Below are 15,164 nucleotides of genomic sequence, written 5' to 3' on the forward strand. Positions count from 1 at the left end.
TAAGAAACTTTGACAAGCTGTCAGTACCACCTGTTCCACGTTTCGCTTGACCGACCGCAGTATGTTTCTCTACACAATCACAGTAATTAACTGTGGACTGTGAAATAATTAGCTTTTACTATTAGAGCGATTGCAAGAAGTTGGTTTAGATGGGAAAGACATCAAACTACTAAAGAACTTATACTGAAACCAAAACGCCAGAATTAAGATTGAAGCTTTCACATCCACAGAAGTAGAAATTAGGAGGAGAGTTAGACAAGGATGTGTATTGTTTTAATTTTTATTCCGAGTTTCCATTTAAAGAGGTACTGGATGATTTCAAAGAAGGAGTCAAGCTGAATGGCGTTAACATCAACGGCATCAGATACGCCGATTCCGACTTCGGTCTACAACGACAGGACCAACTCGATATGTGAGCAATTCGACATGAAAATTAACATTAAGAGCATACAGTAGCGATCAACAGGTAGCAACAAACGCGGTCCAAGATTGCGAAAGTTCTGCGAACTTTCAAAAGTGAGGCAACAGTGCGTCGGTAATTCGACACTGACAGTGACGTTTATACTATCAAAAACAATAATTTTTATACACATAGGCGCGAAATGTTGCCAAGTCAGTGACGTTCGATTTCTTGTTATAAAAAAATCTATTTTTAGTAGTTCCAATGTGACACAAAATCTAGGCATGGAATAAAAAAGTTAATTTGAAGACAGTGTATTTTTTTGTCTTTCATAATGGCGGTACAGGCTCCTTTTTCAATATTTTATTTAGTTATAGAGTGATTTCCACATACTAACATATTTCTGAAATTGGGCTCTGTACCTCCATTCTTTATTATATTACGAATATGTGTGACAAATATCTCGACAAAATATTCAAAATTAGAGCAGCAATCTTGGAACGCGTTTGTTGCTACCTGTTGATCGCTACTGTTTGCTCTTAAGAAAACCAAGATGATGTCAATCAGAAAAAACCAGAATGTACCTCAACTTTGCAAAATAAACGGGCACATTTTAGAAGAGGTCAATAAATTTAAGTACCTGGGGTGTTGGATCAATAGCAGCCTAATAGACAAGGCGAAAACGGCGGGTTCGAAGGGAAAAATATTCCCATGAGATTTTTTTGCATAATAACATTAGTGAGGCATCCCAGAATAAGGTTCAAGAAGTCGCCCAAGTGAAAAGTGGGCCAATTTTTTTTAACAATTTTTTTTTAATCAAATTGCAGGAATCAATATTTTTGGCCCGAACAATTTTTTATTTAATTTTTTGGACCATTCTGGACAAAAAAGGTCTCTTATAATTTTTCTCTAAAGTTCATAGTTTTCGACTTATAAGCAATTTCAAATTGAAAAAAACGAAAAATGGCGATTTTCAAGGCTTAATTACTCGGTTAAAAGTTATTATTATGAAAGTCAGAAAGTGACTAAATCAAAGTTTAAAGCCTCCCCTACAAGATCCTGAAGAAATTTTTGTGATTATTTTATTACTAAGCTGTTATTTTTAAGTAATAATAATAAGCGCCATGCGCGTGTGCGGGGCTGTAAATGCTGAGTGCGAGAGAGAAGCTATTCCAGCAGTCCAATTGTGCATCTTACTCGCACTCACATTTACAGCAGGGTCAATACGATGCAACCACTCATTGTTATTAATTAAAAATAACAGCTTAGTAGTAAATTAATGACACAGTCAGGATCATGTAACGGCGACTTTAAACTTTGATTTAGTCACTTTCTGACTTTCAAAATAATAATTTTTGACCGAGTTATTAAGCCTTAAAAATGGCCATTTTCGCGTTTTTCAAATTTTAACTTGCTTATAACTCGAAAAAGATCAACTTAAGAGAAAAATTATAAGAGACCTTTTTTGTCCAGAATGGTCCAAAAAACCTAAAAAAAATTAGTCCGGGCCAAAATATTGATTTTTGCAATTTGGTTAAAAAAAAATTGGTCCACTTTGCTCGTGGGCGACTTCTTGAACCTTATTCTGGGATGTCTCACGAATGTGATTATGCAAAAATATCTCATGGGAATATTTTTCCCAACGAACCCGCCTTGTCTATAAATCATGATCTAGAATAAAATAGGCCAGAAAATCTTTCGAAAAAATCAAAAAACTGCTTTGTGATTCTCGAATAAAACTCGAAATTTGACTACGTTTATCAAAACGTCTGGTCGACTCTTCTATATGCAGTTGAAACGTGAACTCTTAAAACAGCAACCGTAAATAAATGTGGATCTACTGGAGAATCCTCAAAATGTCATGGGCATCGCATACCTCAAACAAAGAAGTGCTGCATAGAATAGGCAACGAACGAGAACTTTTCAACACAGTGAAAGTTAGAAAAAGATCTTAGCTGGGCCACGTACTGAGAAATGGTATAGTCAGCTAAGAGGAAAGAAAGAATCGAGGGTAAGAGAGGACTAAGAATCAATAATCACGACTGTATGCAAACTTTGAACAGCCATATCCTAATTTTTGTCTTAGAGAAAAACAAAAAAATTCAAAAGGTTCATAAAAGCAAAACCTATATTTTTTTACTCTTCAAGATTTTTCGTATCATTAAAATATTAAGTTATTTAAATAAAGACATTTTTTTTTCAAAATGCATTAAAAAAGGGCTCTAACTCTTCATTGCCGGTAATAATAATAATATCGTATTGCATTTCTGCCGGGGAGATCCTTTCGGATTGTTCCGGCGCCAATTGGCAACTTCAACCCTGTTTCAAGGAACTAATGTCCATGTAAACACTAGCCCAGGGAGACTTACGGTTTAATATACTCTCCGAAGCACGGTGAATGGCATTTTTAGAAATAAAAATGTCATTGTTGCGGAGAATCGAACTCATGCGCTCTGGCTTGTGAAGTCAGTATCTTACCGCTGAGCCACGGCCGTCCACTGCCGGCAAACCTTTGGTATGGGATTATTAAATTGAGAGAACAAATACTTGCTGAGGTCCCAAAAGTAACGCCAGATATTTCAAAGACCTAATTGTAGCAATGCATAATTCGCTATCCTCTATAGTCTTACAGGTGTCACTCGTGTTTGTGAGTGATACCTATTGGGTTGTGAAGATTAGGTCCTAAAACCAAGAAAGTTTTCCATTTTAGTGGAGATTTTCCATTTTTAATTTAATTTTCCATTTCAAAAAATCGTTTTATCCGATTATAACGCCATCTATCCATAATTCGAAAAAATGTCTCCAATAAAAGTTGCTTATTTTTACATAAGGAATCCAAATCTGCAATAAAAATGGGGGATCCTATTTAAGATTTTAAAGTAAAGATTTTTTAAAGTTTAAGGAAAATAATTTGAAACACTTTTTTATTTATTTATTATGAAACAACATTTACAAATATGTATTAAATTTCTTATTTATATTTAGTCTAAAATAAGCCACAAACGGCACGATGAAATAATAAAGGAATACAAAATAATATAATTAGCATAAAATATAAAATTATTTTGAGAGTTATCTTTGGTAAGTATTATGAGATGTAGACGGAATTACAAAAAGAAAAATTTACAAGGCAACAACTGTTGAACAAGAGTCTCATATAAAAGACACACAAAAAGCCTTCATAAGAATTTGTGCAGAAAAGAAACCAGGTATCCTACGACCTACATATACAAACAAATACTTAACTATGTGAAGATTATCCAAAAACTAATTGACCTGTTTTTTAATTAAAATTTATCCAAATATATAAAACAGCTCCAAAAATCCTTTGGAAATGGCATAAATCATAAATGTACCAAAAGGTTATGGGAAAAATTTAAACCATTTAGGGGCACCCGAAGTCCCATTTAACGACAATGTTAACATTATGTCACATAGCTCTGTAACCAAAGCACTTAGAGACCTAATTTTTGTGTTATTTTGAAATTAAATATATTTTTAGTGCCGCATAGATTTTTGTAAAGTTAGAGTGAAAGAAACATTTATTGTAAACATTTTTAAAATACTCTTACAAAAAAAAAACCAAAAAAGTTTAGATTTTATTTTTTATTTTACTTGTTTTTGTATATTTTTCAATAAAACTTTACGCGACACTTGATATTGTCTATCTACAACTACTGTAAAAATTTGAACCTTCTATCTTCTAATCCAGAGATATTTGACATCAAAAATTAAAAACCCAGTATTCGGGAAATCGCAAAAACATAAAACACTCTAATACGCTATAAAGCTACCGGTACACGGTAAGTTGAGTGCAGCCGTTCAAAAAACAAATAATTTTGTAACCCTGGATATTTTATACTATGTGTTATATATCGTTGGAAAAAGAAGATTTCAGAGAATAATTTTCAATCATAACCCAAAAAAACTTAAAAAATTCAATTTTTGGACTTTGGGTGCCCTTTACCCTTAAGGGGCTATCGTAGTGTAAAAGTATAAAAGTTCATATACTTTTATTTGGGAATTTCTAAAATAAAAAGTACTGTACCAATTGTTTTGAAAATTTGCGTGAGCTTTTATTACAAAAAGAACAATAAAGAACATGTAAAACAATTTCCATAAAAAAATATTGAAAATTAAACGATTTATGCGCCATCTACTGGCACCGTGAAAATAAAAACATAGCCCCACTGCTGCAGTGATTAGGACTAATAGAGATACATAAGATTTCAAATCCACTAGGATTTTTGAAAAATATTAAAATTTGGAAAAATGACGAAGTGTTGAAATTTTTTTTTAAAATTAGCTAAAACATTTTCAGTTTCAAAAACCGCCAAATTGGCATTTTTTTATCCGATCATAAAACCCATAGTTGATTGTATACAGTGCTAGTCAAAAGTCCGTACCCCTCCCTCTTACCTTTTGAACGGTTATTATACCTATAATAGTGAAATTTTGAGGGACGAAATAAACGAACGTAAGCTTCTTAACTAGTCATGGCAGGTGACATAATAGTGACAGATGACGGTAGAGAGCCACTGTGACCGATAATTTTAAATGGGACCTTATGGCAAGTGATACCTCGTTTGAAAGGTATTCAAAATGCATATTCAGTCATACTAATTTTTTTGGGTTTAAGTTCATTTTGATTTTGGTGAATAAATTAAATAAATATATTGTAGTTTCGCATTTAACTAATAAAAATTCAAATGTCCGCCTATGGTTTTTTTGTCAAAAAAGTTGACGTTTTTCAATTCTCTAGTAGTTTTTACGACGTCAACCTTTTTGACAAGTAATCATAGGCGGAATTTAGAATTTTTATTAATTAAATGCGAAACTACAATTTTATATTTATTTCATTTATTCATCAAAATTTTCTTAAACTCAAACAAAATTAGTATGACTGAATAGGTATTTTCAATAACTTTCAAACAATGTATCACTTGCCATAAGGTCCCATTTACAATTCGCGATTGAAACGGAATATAGAGGGCAGGTCGAATGCAAGAAAATGGCCGATATAAATGGTATAAACAAACATTCAATTGAGGAATAGAACAATACCGATTTGATTAAAAATATTTTAATGTACTCATAATGCTGAAATTTACTAAAAATTTCTTAATATTGACCAAATTCCATTCAAATCAACAATTTTCTGGTTTGTTTATACCACTTATAGTAGTTTACATTTATTCCACCAGAGGTCAGCTACTTTGATTTTCATCGCGAATTATCTGTCACAGTGGCGCTGTAAAGTCATCTGTCACTATTACGTCACCTGTCATGACTAGTAAAGAAGCTTACGTCCATTTATTTCCTCCCTCCAAATTTCACTATTATAAAGGCCGCGTCTCACCATCAAATAATTTGATCAAACAGTTTGAGCAAACTTGACGTACGAGAGGAAGTACGTCAAAGTGACGTCACAATTGCAGTTTGTTGAAATTCTAAAAATCGGTGTTCTCACGATCAGTCTAGTTTGATCAAATTTTCTGTATTAAGAGTTGTCTAACTTGTTTGAACTTAATCTAATCCACAATGAAAATTGAAAATGAAATGAAAAGGCTGGAGTGAGGAGTGCTGAAGGGAGTTGTGACTTTACTTTGTTGTCAAGTACTAAGTAGGGCACCTATTACCACTGTTCGGGCATATCAGGCAGAAAAAATAGAAAAGAAAGAATGTAGGCTAGACCTAGACTTTTTCCATGAAATGAAAGCCCTAATAAAAACTAAATTGTGTACAAGAAGACATTGGGAAAAAATACATCTATGAGTGAAAGCATCAACAGTGCGAACAGGTACGAATCAAATATTGAATTAACAGTATGTATTTATATTTAAACAATATTGTTCTTTACAGATTAATTGTTGCTTTACGCTATGTAGGCACAGGGCTCACATTAAAAAGGGTAAGCTTTTCCACGACAATTGCATATAATTTTTCTAAATTAGCAATAAATTTAATAGCAAATGGCAGTTTTCACATTGTCTAGAAGCTATGGATGGAAACATGGTGAACTTTCAACCTCTCAGAAGGGATACTATAGAAATTATAAAGGAACTGACGGCCATTACTTTTTGCTGTATTATATTATGCAGATGGTCAATTTCTTATTGCAGATATAAGAAGAAATGATCCAAATATATCAGATTTGAATTTCAGATTTTTTAATAGCTATTGGTGCAGTTAGCAACATTCGGCTGTGAATAAGTTTAAAATGTAAATTATTTTAGTGCGTTTTTAGTTAAACCTTATTGTATATTTGAAGATTTACAATTATTATTACACTGATAATTAATATAATTAGTTTTATTAATATTATGAGTGGCCAAAATAAATAAAAATAAAACAAGTGTTTTATTTCGACTAACAAACCAGAAACAATCCTACTACTAGTGCAGTGATGTTAAAAAGGGATTTAAAAATGGTGTGCTGTATTTTTAAACTGGATATCAAGTAAATGATATATGTCATATCAACAAAGTTATTTCCTAGTGCTAATGGCACAGCTCAAGATGGACTACCAAGATCAAAATCAACAGATGCCAGGTTTATCCACACAAATGCAATCAATTATCCCACAATATTTATCACAACCAAATCCTTAGCCTTTCAACCCAAACCTAGTAGGTATTTGGTACATATATATCAAAACCCACAAGCATTCCAACACTTGGACGAATAATAAGCCCCAAACTCGTGTCTCTGAATTGTAGAAGGTAGAAAGTAACAAACCAAAAAGCAATCAGAAGTCCTGATGAGAAAAAATCTAAAAAACAAACAAGAGTAACCATTGGCTACAAAAGCTGCTGTACATAAATAACTTGTTTAGTATGCACGCTAAAGAAAGCAAAGAAGGAAATCAAGGAAGGAAAGATCAACAAAATAATTTTAATATGTAGCGAAGCCACCACTGATATACAGTGTCTCACAGCTTAAATGATGCAGTCACTACTCAATAGGGCTTTTCATCAATTGTCATTTGTTTCGAGCTTCTGTCATATGTTGTATAATATTAATATACAGGGATTATTCAACATATGACAGACGCTCGAAACAAATGACTGTGAATGAAAAGCTCTATAAAACTAGCTTGTGTCAGTTGCTCAATATGTATTAGAAAAAAATTACATACTGAAAGTAAGTTAGTATAAGTCTTTTAAAATAGCATAAGCTGTTTTGGGTTTCAAGTATGCCATACTTAAATATTAATAAACCTTTGAAATAAATTTAATTATTTAGGATATTACAAAAGAATAATCTACATGAACTGCAAGAAATAAATCTTCTATCAGCCAAAGAAATGGGCATATTACATTATTTGTGTTCACTAGGGAGCATATTAACAAAGATTGTAACTTTTGGAATTCAGTAATATTTGCTGATGAAAATAAACTTGTTTGGGTCCGATAGACTAAAGAACTAAGACTAAAAAAAATGAAAGTAAGTAGGAGGTGGAGTGATGATGTTGGGGTGTATGTTGTCTGCAGGAGTATGTAACATGCATTTTATTGACAGTAATATGAACCAATACATATATTTGGATATACTAACACATCATCTCACTGCTAGTGCTCAAAAATTATGTATCGATGATAATTACCCATTTTATCAGGACATTGATCCAAAACATATATGTGAAATTTAATAAAAAATTTTCTTCTTGGTAAAAGGTATATTAGTTTAAAAAGCCCTAAAGGGCTACAAACATGTGAACAAAACGTTTTCGCTCTGTAACAAGAGCATCATCAGTGTTACAAGAACATGGTGAGCCAACCAAAAAAATAAGAAGGTCAAAGCCTTTTAAAAAGGAGACAAAAGCCTTATATAAATAACTACATTGAAAAATCCAAAGGATGGATAGAAATTCCTAAGGATAGGGCTGTAAAGCAACATATGACTCACACACGTTGTAAGTGGGTCAAAAGGTAATTAGGTCATTAGGTTATAAGAGGTGGCAGGCAACAATATAACATAATGACCTAATTACCTTTTGACCCACTTACAACGTGTGGGAGTCATATGTTGCTTTAGGGCCGTATCCTTAGGAATTTCTATCCATCCTTTGGATTTTTCAAATGTAGTTATTTATATAAGACTTTTGTCTCCTTTTTAAAAGGCTTTGACCTTTGTATTTTTTTTTTGGTTGGCTCACCATGTTCTTGTAACACTGATGATGCTCTTGTTACAGAGCGAAAACGTTTTGTTCACATGTTTGTAGCCCTTTAGGGCTTTTTAAACTAATATACCATTTACCAAGAAGAAAATTTTTTATTAAATTTCACTTGTAATTAATGGTATACAGCCAACTACAGGAAGTTCTTCCTTGTGGATTTTCAAAACATATATGTTATATCGGGTTCATATTTGGTTGCTTTATAAGTGCTGAAATGTCATTAAAACACCAGCCCAGTCACCAGATTTGAATGTTATTGAAAATTTGTGACATTAAAAAATAACATAAATAGTACCCCAACTGTAACTGATAATAAAGAAGGACCTATAAAATATTAGCAATCATAGTTCACTGCCTTGTGTTTATTTTCTCATTCTTATTTAAAAGTTTGCTTTATCATTTTAGCTGACATCAAAATCATACATAAAATAATTCAAGGTATTTAAGTATGGTATATTTAAAACCCAAAACATATAGCTTGTGCTATGTTAGAAGACGTATAGTAACTTACTTTCAGTATCAGTATGTAATTATTTTCTAATCAATATTGAGCTAGTGACACAAGTAGCGACTGCATCATTTCAGAATTTAAGCTGTGAGTCACTCTAGGTGTTGTAGTAATCAGAATCAGTAATATAATAATATTATTGTTCATAAAATAGGACTTTTCAACGCTTCTCATTTGTTTGAATATTAATCTATTTACTAAAAATTCAAATTCCATCATGTTATGTCTAACAGCTGATTGTCATTTGTCGAGTTTGAGCAAACTGACCTTGAATTATGCCTTGAATCAGATGTTCAGGATGTGACGTCACTAACTGTCAAGTTTGATCAAATTATTTGATGGTGAGACGGGGCCTTTAAGTGTAACCGTTCAAAAGATACGAGGGGGGTACGGACTTTTGACTAGCACTGTATATAGAAAATAACATATTTCAATAATACCTTTGAAATTTTATTTTTCAGGATCTCTATTAGTCCCGATCACTGCAGCAGTGGAGCTATGTTTTTATTTTCACGGTGCCAATAGACGGCGCAAAAATCATTTAATTTCCAATACTTTTTTATGAAAATTGTTTTACTGTACTTCTTTTTATAATAAATGCTGATGCAAATTTTCAAAACAATTGGTAGAGTACTTTTATCTTAGAAATTCCCAAAAAAGTATAATAATTTCGTACTTTTACACTAGGATAGCCCCATAACTTTTGCAAGCAACTGCAATGTCTAGACGTCACGAATTTTTTAGTTCCTATTGTTGTGTGAAAATTTTGTGCAAATACATAGTTCAGATATACTTTCTAAGACTGTTATTTCACATGTTTTTGCTAATCATCTAAAAAATTCACAAACTTTGCTACACTTACAAATTTAGGCATAAGGTATGCTAAAAAGATTTTTTGGATTGCATTTTGGAAAGTTATATGAGGCAAAATGATTTATTTATCCTTGTAGGCCACACAATTATTGAACAATTCTCCCAAAGAAAGAAAATAATCAAAAGTACATTAAAAATATATCAGGAAATATGACTGTAAGGAAAATATATCAACAACGAATATAACAAATAATAGAATAGATCCAACTTTTAGAAGAAGTGAAGTACATTATGAACTTAAAAAAATTAATAAACAAGAATCTAGAATTACCAGATTAGTGCAGTCACTGAAGGTTTTCATCCACTATTTTATTGAACCTCCATCGATTTTTATGAAAATTGGTGAGTAGTTAGAATATACCTCAAGAAACAATGGCATGGTGCCAACTTGCGATTTTATCCTGGGGTCCACCTTATCTCGGTGGTGAAAATGATTGTATTAAAAATAAGCCCTTAAATCGATAGAAGGCAAATTATAAGTAAAATTTGTTAATATCAGCTATAAATCAATACTTTTTGAGTTATTAAAGATCAAAGATTATAATTTTTGTGAAAAAATGCATGTTTTAAAGCGGTTTTTCATAAATAACTCCAAAACTGTAAGTTTTTACAAAAAAATTATTAAATATTACCAAAATTGAAGATAACAAGATATCGAATAAATTCCTTATTTGAAAAACCACAATATTAATTCCAAGTGAGTTATAGGTAATTTAACATATGTTTTTTGGCAAGTTCTCAAATCTAAGTATTCAAGCTAAACGGGAAAACTATGCATTTTATAAAATATACTTAATAAACACTTGTCAAAGTACTGAGGAATACTACCTATTAAATAAGCTCCAGAAGAAATTAATAGCATCAAAATTAAGAAAGTTATGATGAAAATGAGAGAACCCTTTCGAAGTTTTTAGGAAAAAGCGAAAAATAAAATAATATAATATGACATTTCCGCAAAAATTAAAATTTATAGTAATCCCTATAATCGTTTCTTTATTTTAGTAATATGTAATAACTTTTTTGTAAAAACTGTAGTCTTAGAGTTATTTATGAAAACCCGCTTTAAAACCTGCATTTTTTTTGCATTGACCTGAATTGATTTATTTAAATAACTTTATATAACAAATTTTGCTTAGAATCTTCCTCTATCGATTTATGAGGTTATTTTTAATAAAATAATTTTCACCCCCTATACCCCCAGGGTAAAAGTGCAAGTTGGCACCGTGTAATGGCTCATATCCACCTTCAGTGACTGCATGTACTAGCTGCCACATGATACATTATGAGAAGAAAATATTTTCCAAATTATACCTAATCGTTTTTTACAATCCCATATTGTGTCTTCCATGACACATAAGCATTCCAGAACAATGCCACAGATTGGACCAACAGTACTTGATAGTTTAATGGAACGAAATAAAAATTAACTATTTGGACTGCTGGCCAAAGTTTATAATTCGCAATTAAAATGTCTGTGTATTTAAGCCTTAATTGTTCTTTGGTAAACTCTAAATTTCGGCCTTGTATTATGTTTATAGTAGAAATTAGAGCTATTTGAAATGGGGGCACAAAAAGAAGTTGATCTGCTGCCACTTTCTTTAATGCTACAAACTTGCCTTTATCTCCTAATTTTCTTGAAAGAAATCTGTACCACACTGTTATTACTGGACCCTAAAAAAAAATGAAACTATGAGAATGCTATTGTTCTGAAGCTATTTTCTTGTGGCATCTTAAAGTAATTTTACTAGTTTAGTTGGGAATAAGCCACAATTTTTGTAATTTATTGTATTGTATTTATTTTTTTAGTTAGAGATAACTATAGAGCTATATGTCTGTCAGCGGCATGCTTTAAAAGATATAAGAAAATTATAGAGAAGAGGCTAAGACGAGACTTAGAAATGAAATTGGGAGAAGAACAAGCAGCATTTAGCCCATGAAGACACACAAATGACAAAGCAAAGAAAATGGAAAGAAGCATAGACATGGGGGGAAAACTTGTATTAATATTCATAGACCTAAGAGCAGCATTTGACAAAATAGAAAGACAAATTATAGGCGAATGCTTGAGGAAAAATAAATGTACCAAATACATCAATAAAAATTACAGAAACTACTTACAAAGTGGTAAAAGGAAGAGTACAAATTTAATAACAGGGAAATATCAGAAGAATTTAATTGGAAGAGAGGTACTATACACAAGGAGATTACTATTCATAATAGTAATGAACTAATTAATAAGAAATATTAAAGTAAGTAAGAACCAACCAACTACAGACAATAATAGGATACCATAGATTACAACTGGTATAGTTGGTTCGCTAAACTCAGACAACTGGCTAGTGATTTTAGTCAGTAATTTTTTTGTTTTTGGCCAATTTTGCGAACATTGACAAAATTACTAACTATGTATTTAGTAATTATTAACTATTTAGTAATTATTTTTTTGCCAATTTCATTAAATTGGCAAAATTACTTACTAAAATTACTAGCCAGTTGTGTCTGAATTTAGTGAACCGACTATAACAATAGAGTCCATAATGTATGCGGACAACATAGGTTTAATATAATAGCAGATTACGAGAACAACATGCAAAAACTAATGGATACATGGGTAGAGCAAATAGAAGAACTAAAAATGGAAATAAACGAGGAAAAAAGTAAGATAAGATAATCAACGGAAAAGAAGATATGGAAGATAATAAAATAAAGATAAAAAGCAAAAACTCAGAACTGACAACTTGCAAATATGTACCTGGAAAATATTATTACTAAGAACAGAAAAATAGTCTCGGAAATAAGAAGTAGAGCAAAGAAATCAAACAAGTTATACTATACTATGTGTTAGCTCCAATACTGGGAAAAAGAGATAAAATAAAAATATGTAAAACAATAGTAATACTGACTCTGCTCTATGCAAATGAAAACTGGACAATTCTGGAAAAACATAAGAGAAAGATAAATGCAATGGAGATGAGACATTTAAGGATAGTTGGAAACACACAATTTGATGAATTAAGCAACAAAACTATTAGGAGAATGGCCAACTAAGAACCAATAATGAATAAATTAGCAAAGAGACAAATGAACTGTTACGAGGATCTGATGAGGATGCAACCCAACAGAATTACAAGAAAAATCCACAAAGCAAAGAACATCCTAAAAAGAAAAGGCAGGCCAAGAAAAAAAAATGGATACAGTAAGTAGTAGAGGTGGGCAGTGGCGTAGCTAGGGTGGGGCAGAGGGACCGTCCGCCCTGGGTGTCACCCTTAATTTGTAACTTTACTCACTTTACAATCACAATAACGTATTTCTCATGATCATCTTTCAGTGCGTCACAGTTTTTCGATTTCTTTCTAACGCATTAAATTGTATGTGACAGAAAAAAAGGCACGTCGGTGATTACATTTCGTCGGTGACATTTTTATAACATTTCTTCTAGTTATTCTAGTTGTCGATAGATGGCGCCATAATAAAAAAATATTTTTTTTAATTAGATAATAATATTACAAATATAATCTGTATAATTTATAAGACTATACAAATCAAAGTAAATACCATTTTATAAATGCAAGAAACACATTTGATTTGTTTTTATTACAAATTGAAAATAAAATGTGACAACTGTCAGATTTAACTAAAATGTCATGTTAGAATAAATGTCATAAATGTGTATTATCACGGACTTACCCTTTTTCCTATCATTTGTTACGCACTGAAAAATGATCATGAAAAGGACAATACAATCGATATTATTTTGTGATCACACAAACCGAGAAAAGTCGAGGTCAAAGAGGCATTTCTTGGATTTTTTCCTTTAGTGGAAAAAAGCAGCTGATCTAAGTAACGAAATTCTCAAAAAGCTTGAAAGTGAAGATGATTATCATGCTGATGATTATCAAGATGACCTATGCTGCACCAATTTAACATAACCGCCAGAAAATTTAACATGTTAATTTCTCAAAAAAAAAACAAAATGCATGGTTATAACAGCAAATCCATAACATGCAAATTGGAGCTACGGGTCGGATAATAGACCACCATTGGGAGGCAGGAAAAGTTAAAGAACAATCACTCGCGGAATTGAAAATAGTGACAGAAAATGGAAAATAATGTAAGAGATGGGTGAATAGAAATTAAGATAGCGAGCCCAAATCTGACATTCTGATAGGGTAAAAAGAAGGGGAGAAAGACTATGGTATATTTGAAACACAAAAAATAGCTTAAGGTATTTTAGAAGACTTATGGCCGGTTTCACCAATGACAAATAGTAGTTTATTCTATGAATAAAGTTATTCGACCAATAAAGTGACATTTCTCCATTTTACTAACGTCAAATAAGACTTTTTCTATTTATTTATCAAATAAATATTTACTCTTCGAATAAATTGTTAAGCTAATCTTGCTGTAAACATTTATAAGAAAGTAAATTCGCCAGTTTAACTTTAAATTATCAAAATAATATTGAAGTAAAATGTCTAATAAATTTTATTCGAATTACTATTCCATAACTATTCTTTGATTTATTTGTTGTTGGTGAAGCAGGACCTTATAGTAATTTAATTTCAATATGTAATTTTTTTTAATAATTATGGAGTTACTGACACAAGCTAGTTTTATTGAATAGCGACTGCATCATTTAAGTTGCGAGCCACTGTACACTTTATTTTAATTTAACAAACTTACTATAAAACAAGATCCAAGTACTAAAAAACATCCAGTCCTATGAAGATCAATATTTTTTCTTTCAGCAACCACCTGTGCGATAACATCACCAGATCCACAAAGAAGTCCGCTTTGAACTGATTGTACCAGCACAAAATTAGTTTTTAACAAGCCCGTGTAATATTTCATACAGGATTTAATAATATTCATTTTTATAGTCTTTTAGCTGAAATACTAATTCTGTTAAGTGCAATTTTTTAGGAATGAGAACTTTATAAGATTATACTTTTATAGTTAACTTCCTTAAAGTAAATTGCTATTATAAATATTCCATTAATTTATATCTTAAACATAGATATAATCTTAACATCTTAAACATAAGAACATAATAACATCTACATAAGAACATAACCTATTCATTATTCAATTAATTTAACATTCATGTGACTGAAGACTGAATGTCAGTTCTTAACGAAGCTGATAGGATTTGCAAATTTTGTGATAAATGATAAAACCAACATCATCAATACTTTTTAAACAAC

At 31.4% G+C, this 15,164-nt stretch overlaps 1 protein-coding gene across 1 annotated transcript; it reads right to left on the bottom strand.

Moving 5' to 3' along the window:
* Positions 1 to 3,307: 3,307 nt before the first annotated feature.
* LOC114331148 (protein Mpv17-like) lies at positions 3,308 to 15,164 on the bottom strand. Its single transcript, XM_028280632.2, has 2 exons — positions 14,644 to 15,164; positions 3,308 to 11,631 (listed from the first exon to the last, which is right to left on the bottom strand). The coding sequence occupies exons 1-2, from the start codon at positions 14,830 to 14,832 to the stop codon at positions 11,272 to 11,274; spliced, it is 549 nt and encodes a 182-aa protein (XP_028136433.1). The 5' UTR covers positions 14,833 to 15,164; the 3' UTR covers positions 3,308 to 11,271.

This window comes from Diabrotica virgifera, chromosome 1 (assembly GCF_917563875.1).
Source record: "Diabrotica virgifera virgifera chromosome 1, PGI_DIABVI_V3a".
NCBI classification, from domain to species: Eukaryota; Metazoa; Arthropoda; class Insecta; order Coleoptera; family Chrysomelidae; genus Diabrotica; species Diabrotica virgifera.

Bases quoted from the DNA above. Each gene is read 5' to 3' on its own strand.
- LOC114331148 (XM_028280632.2), bottom strand. From the start codon at position 14,832: ATGAATATTATTAAATCCTGTATGAAATATTACACGGGCTTGTTAAAA. The intron at 11,632-14,643 runs GTAAGTTTGTTA...ATTTTTTTTTAG, and splicing joins TACTTGGATCTTGTTTTATA to GGTCCAGTAATAACAGTGTG.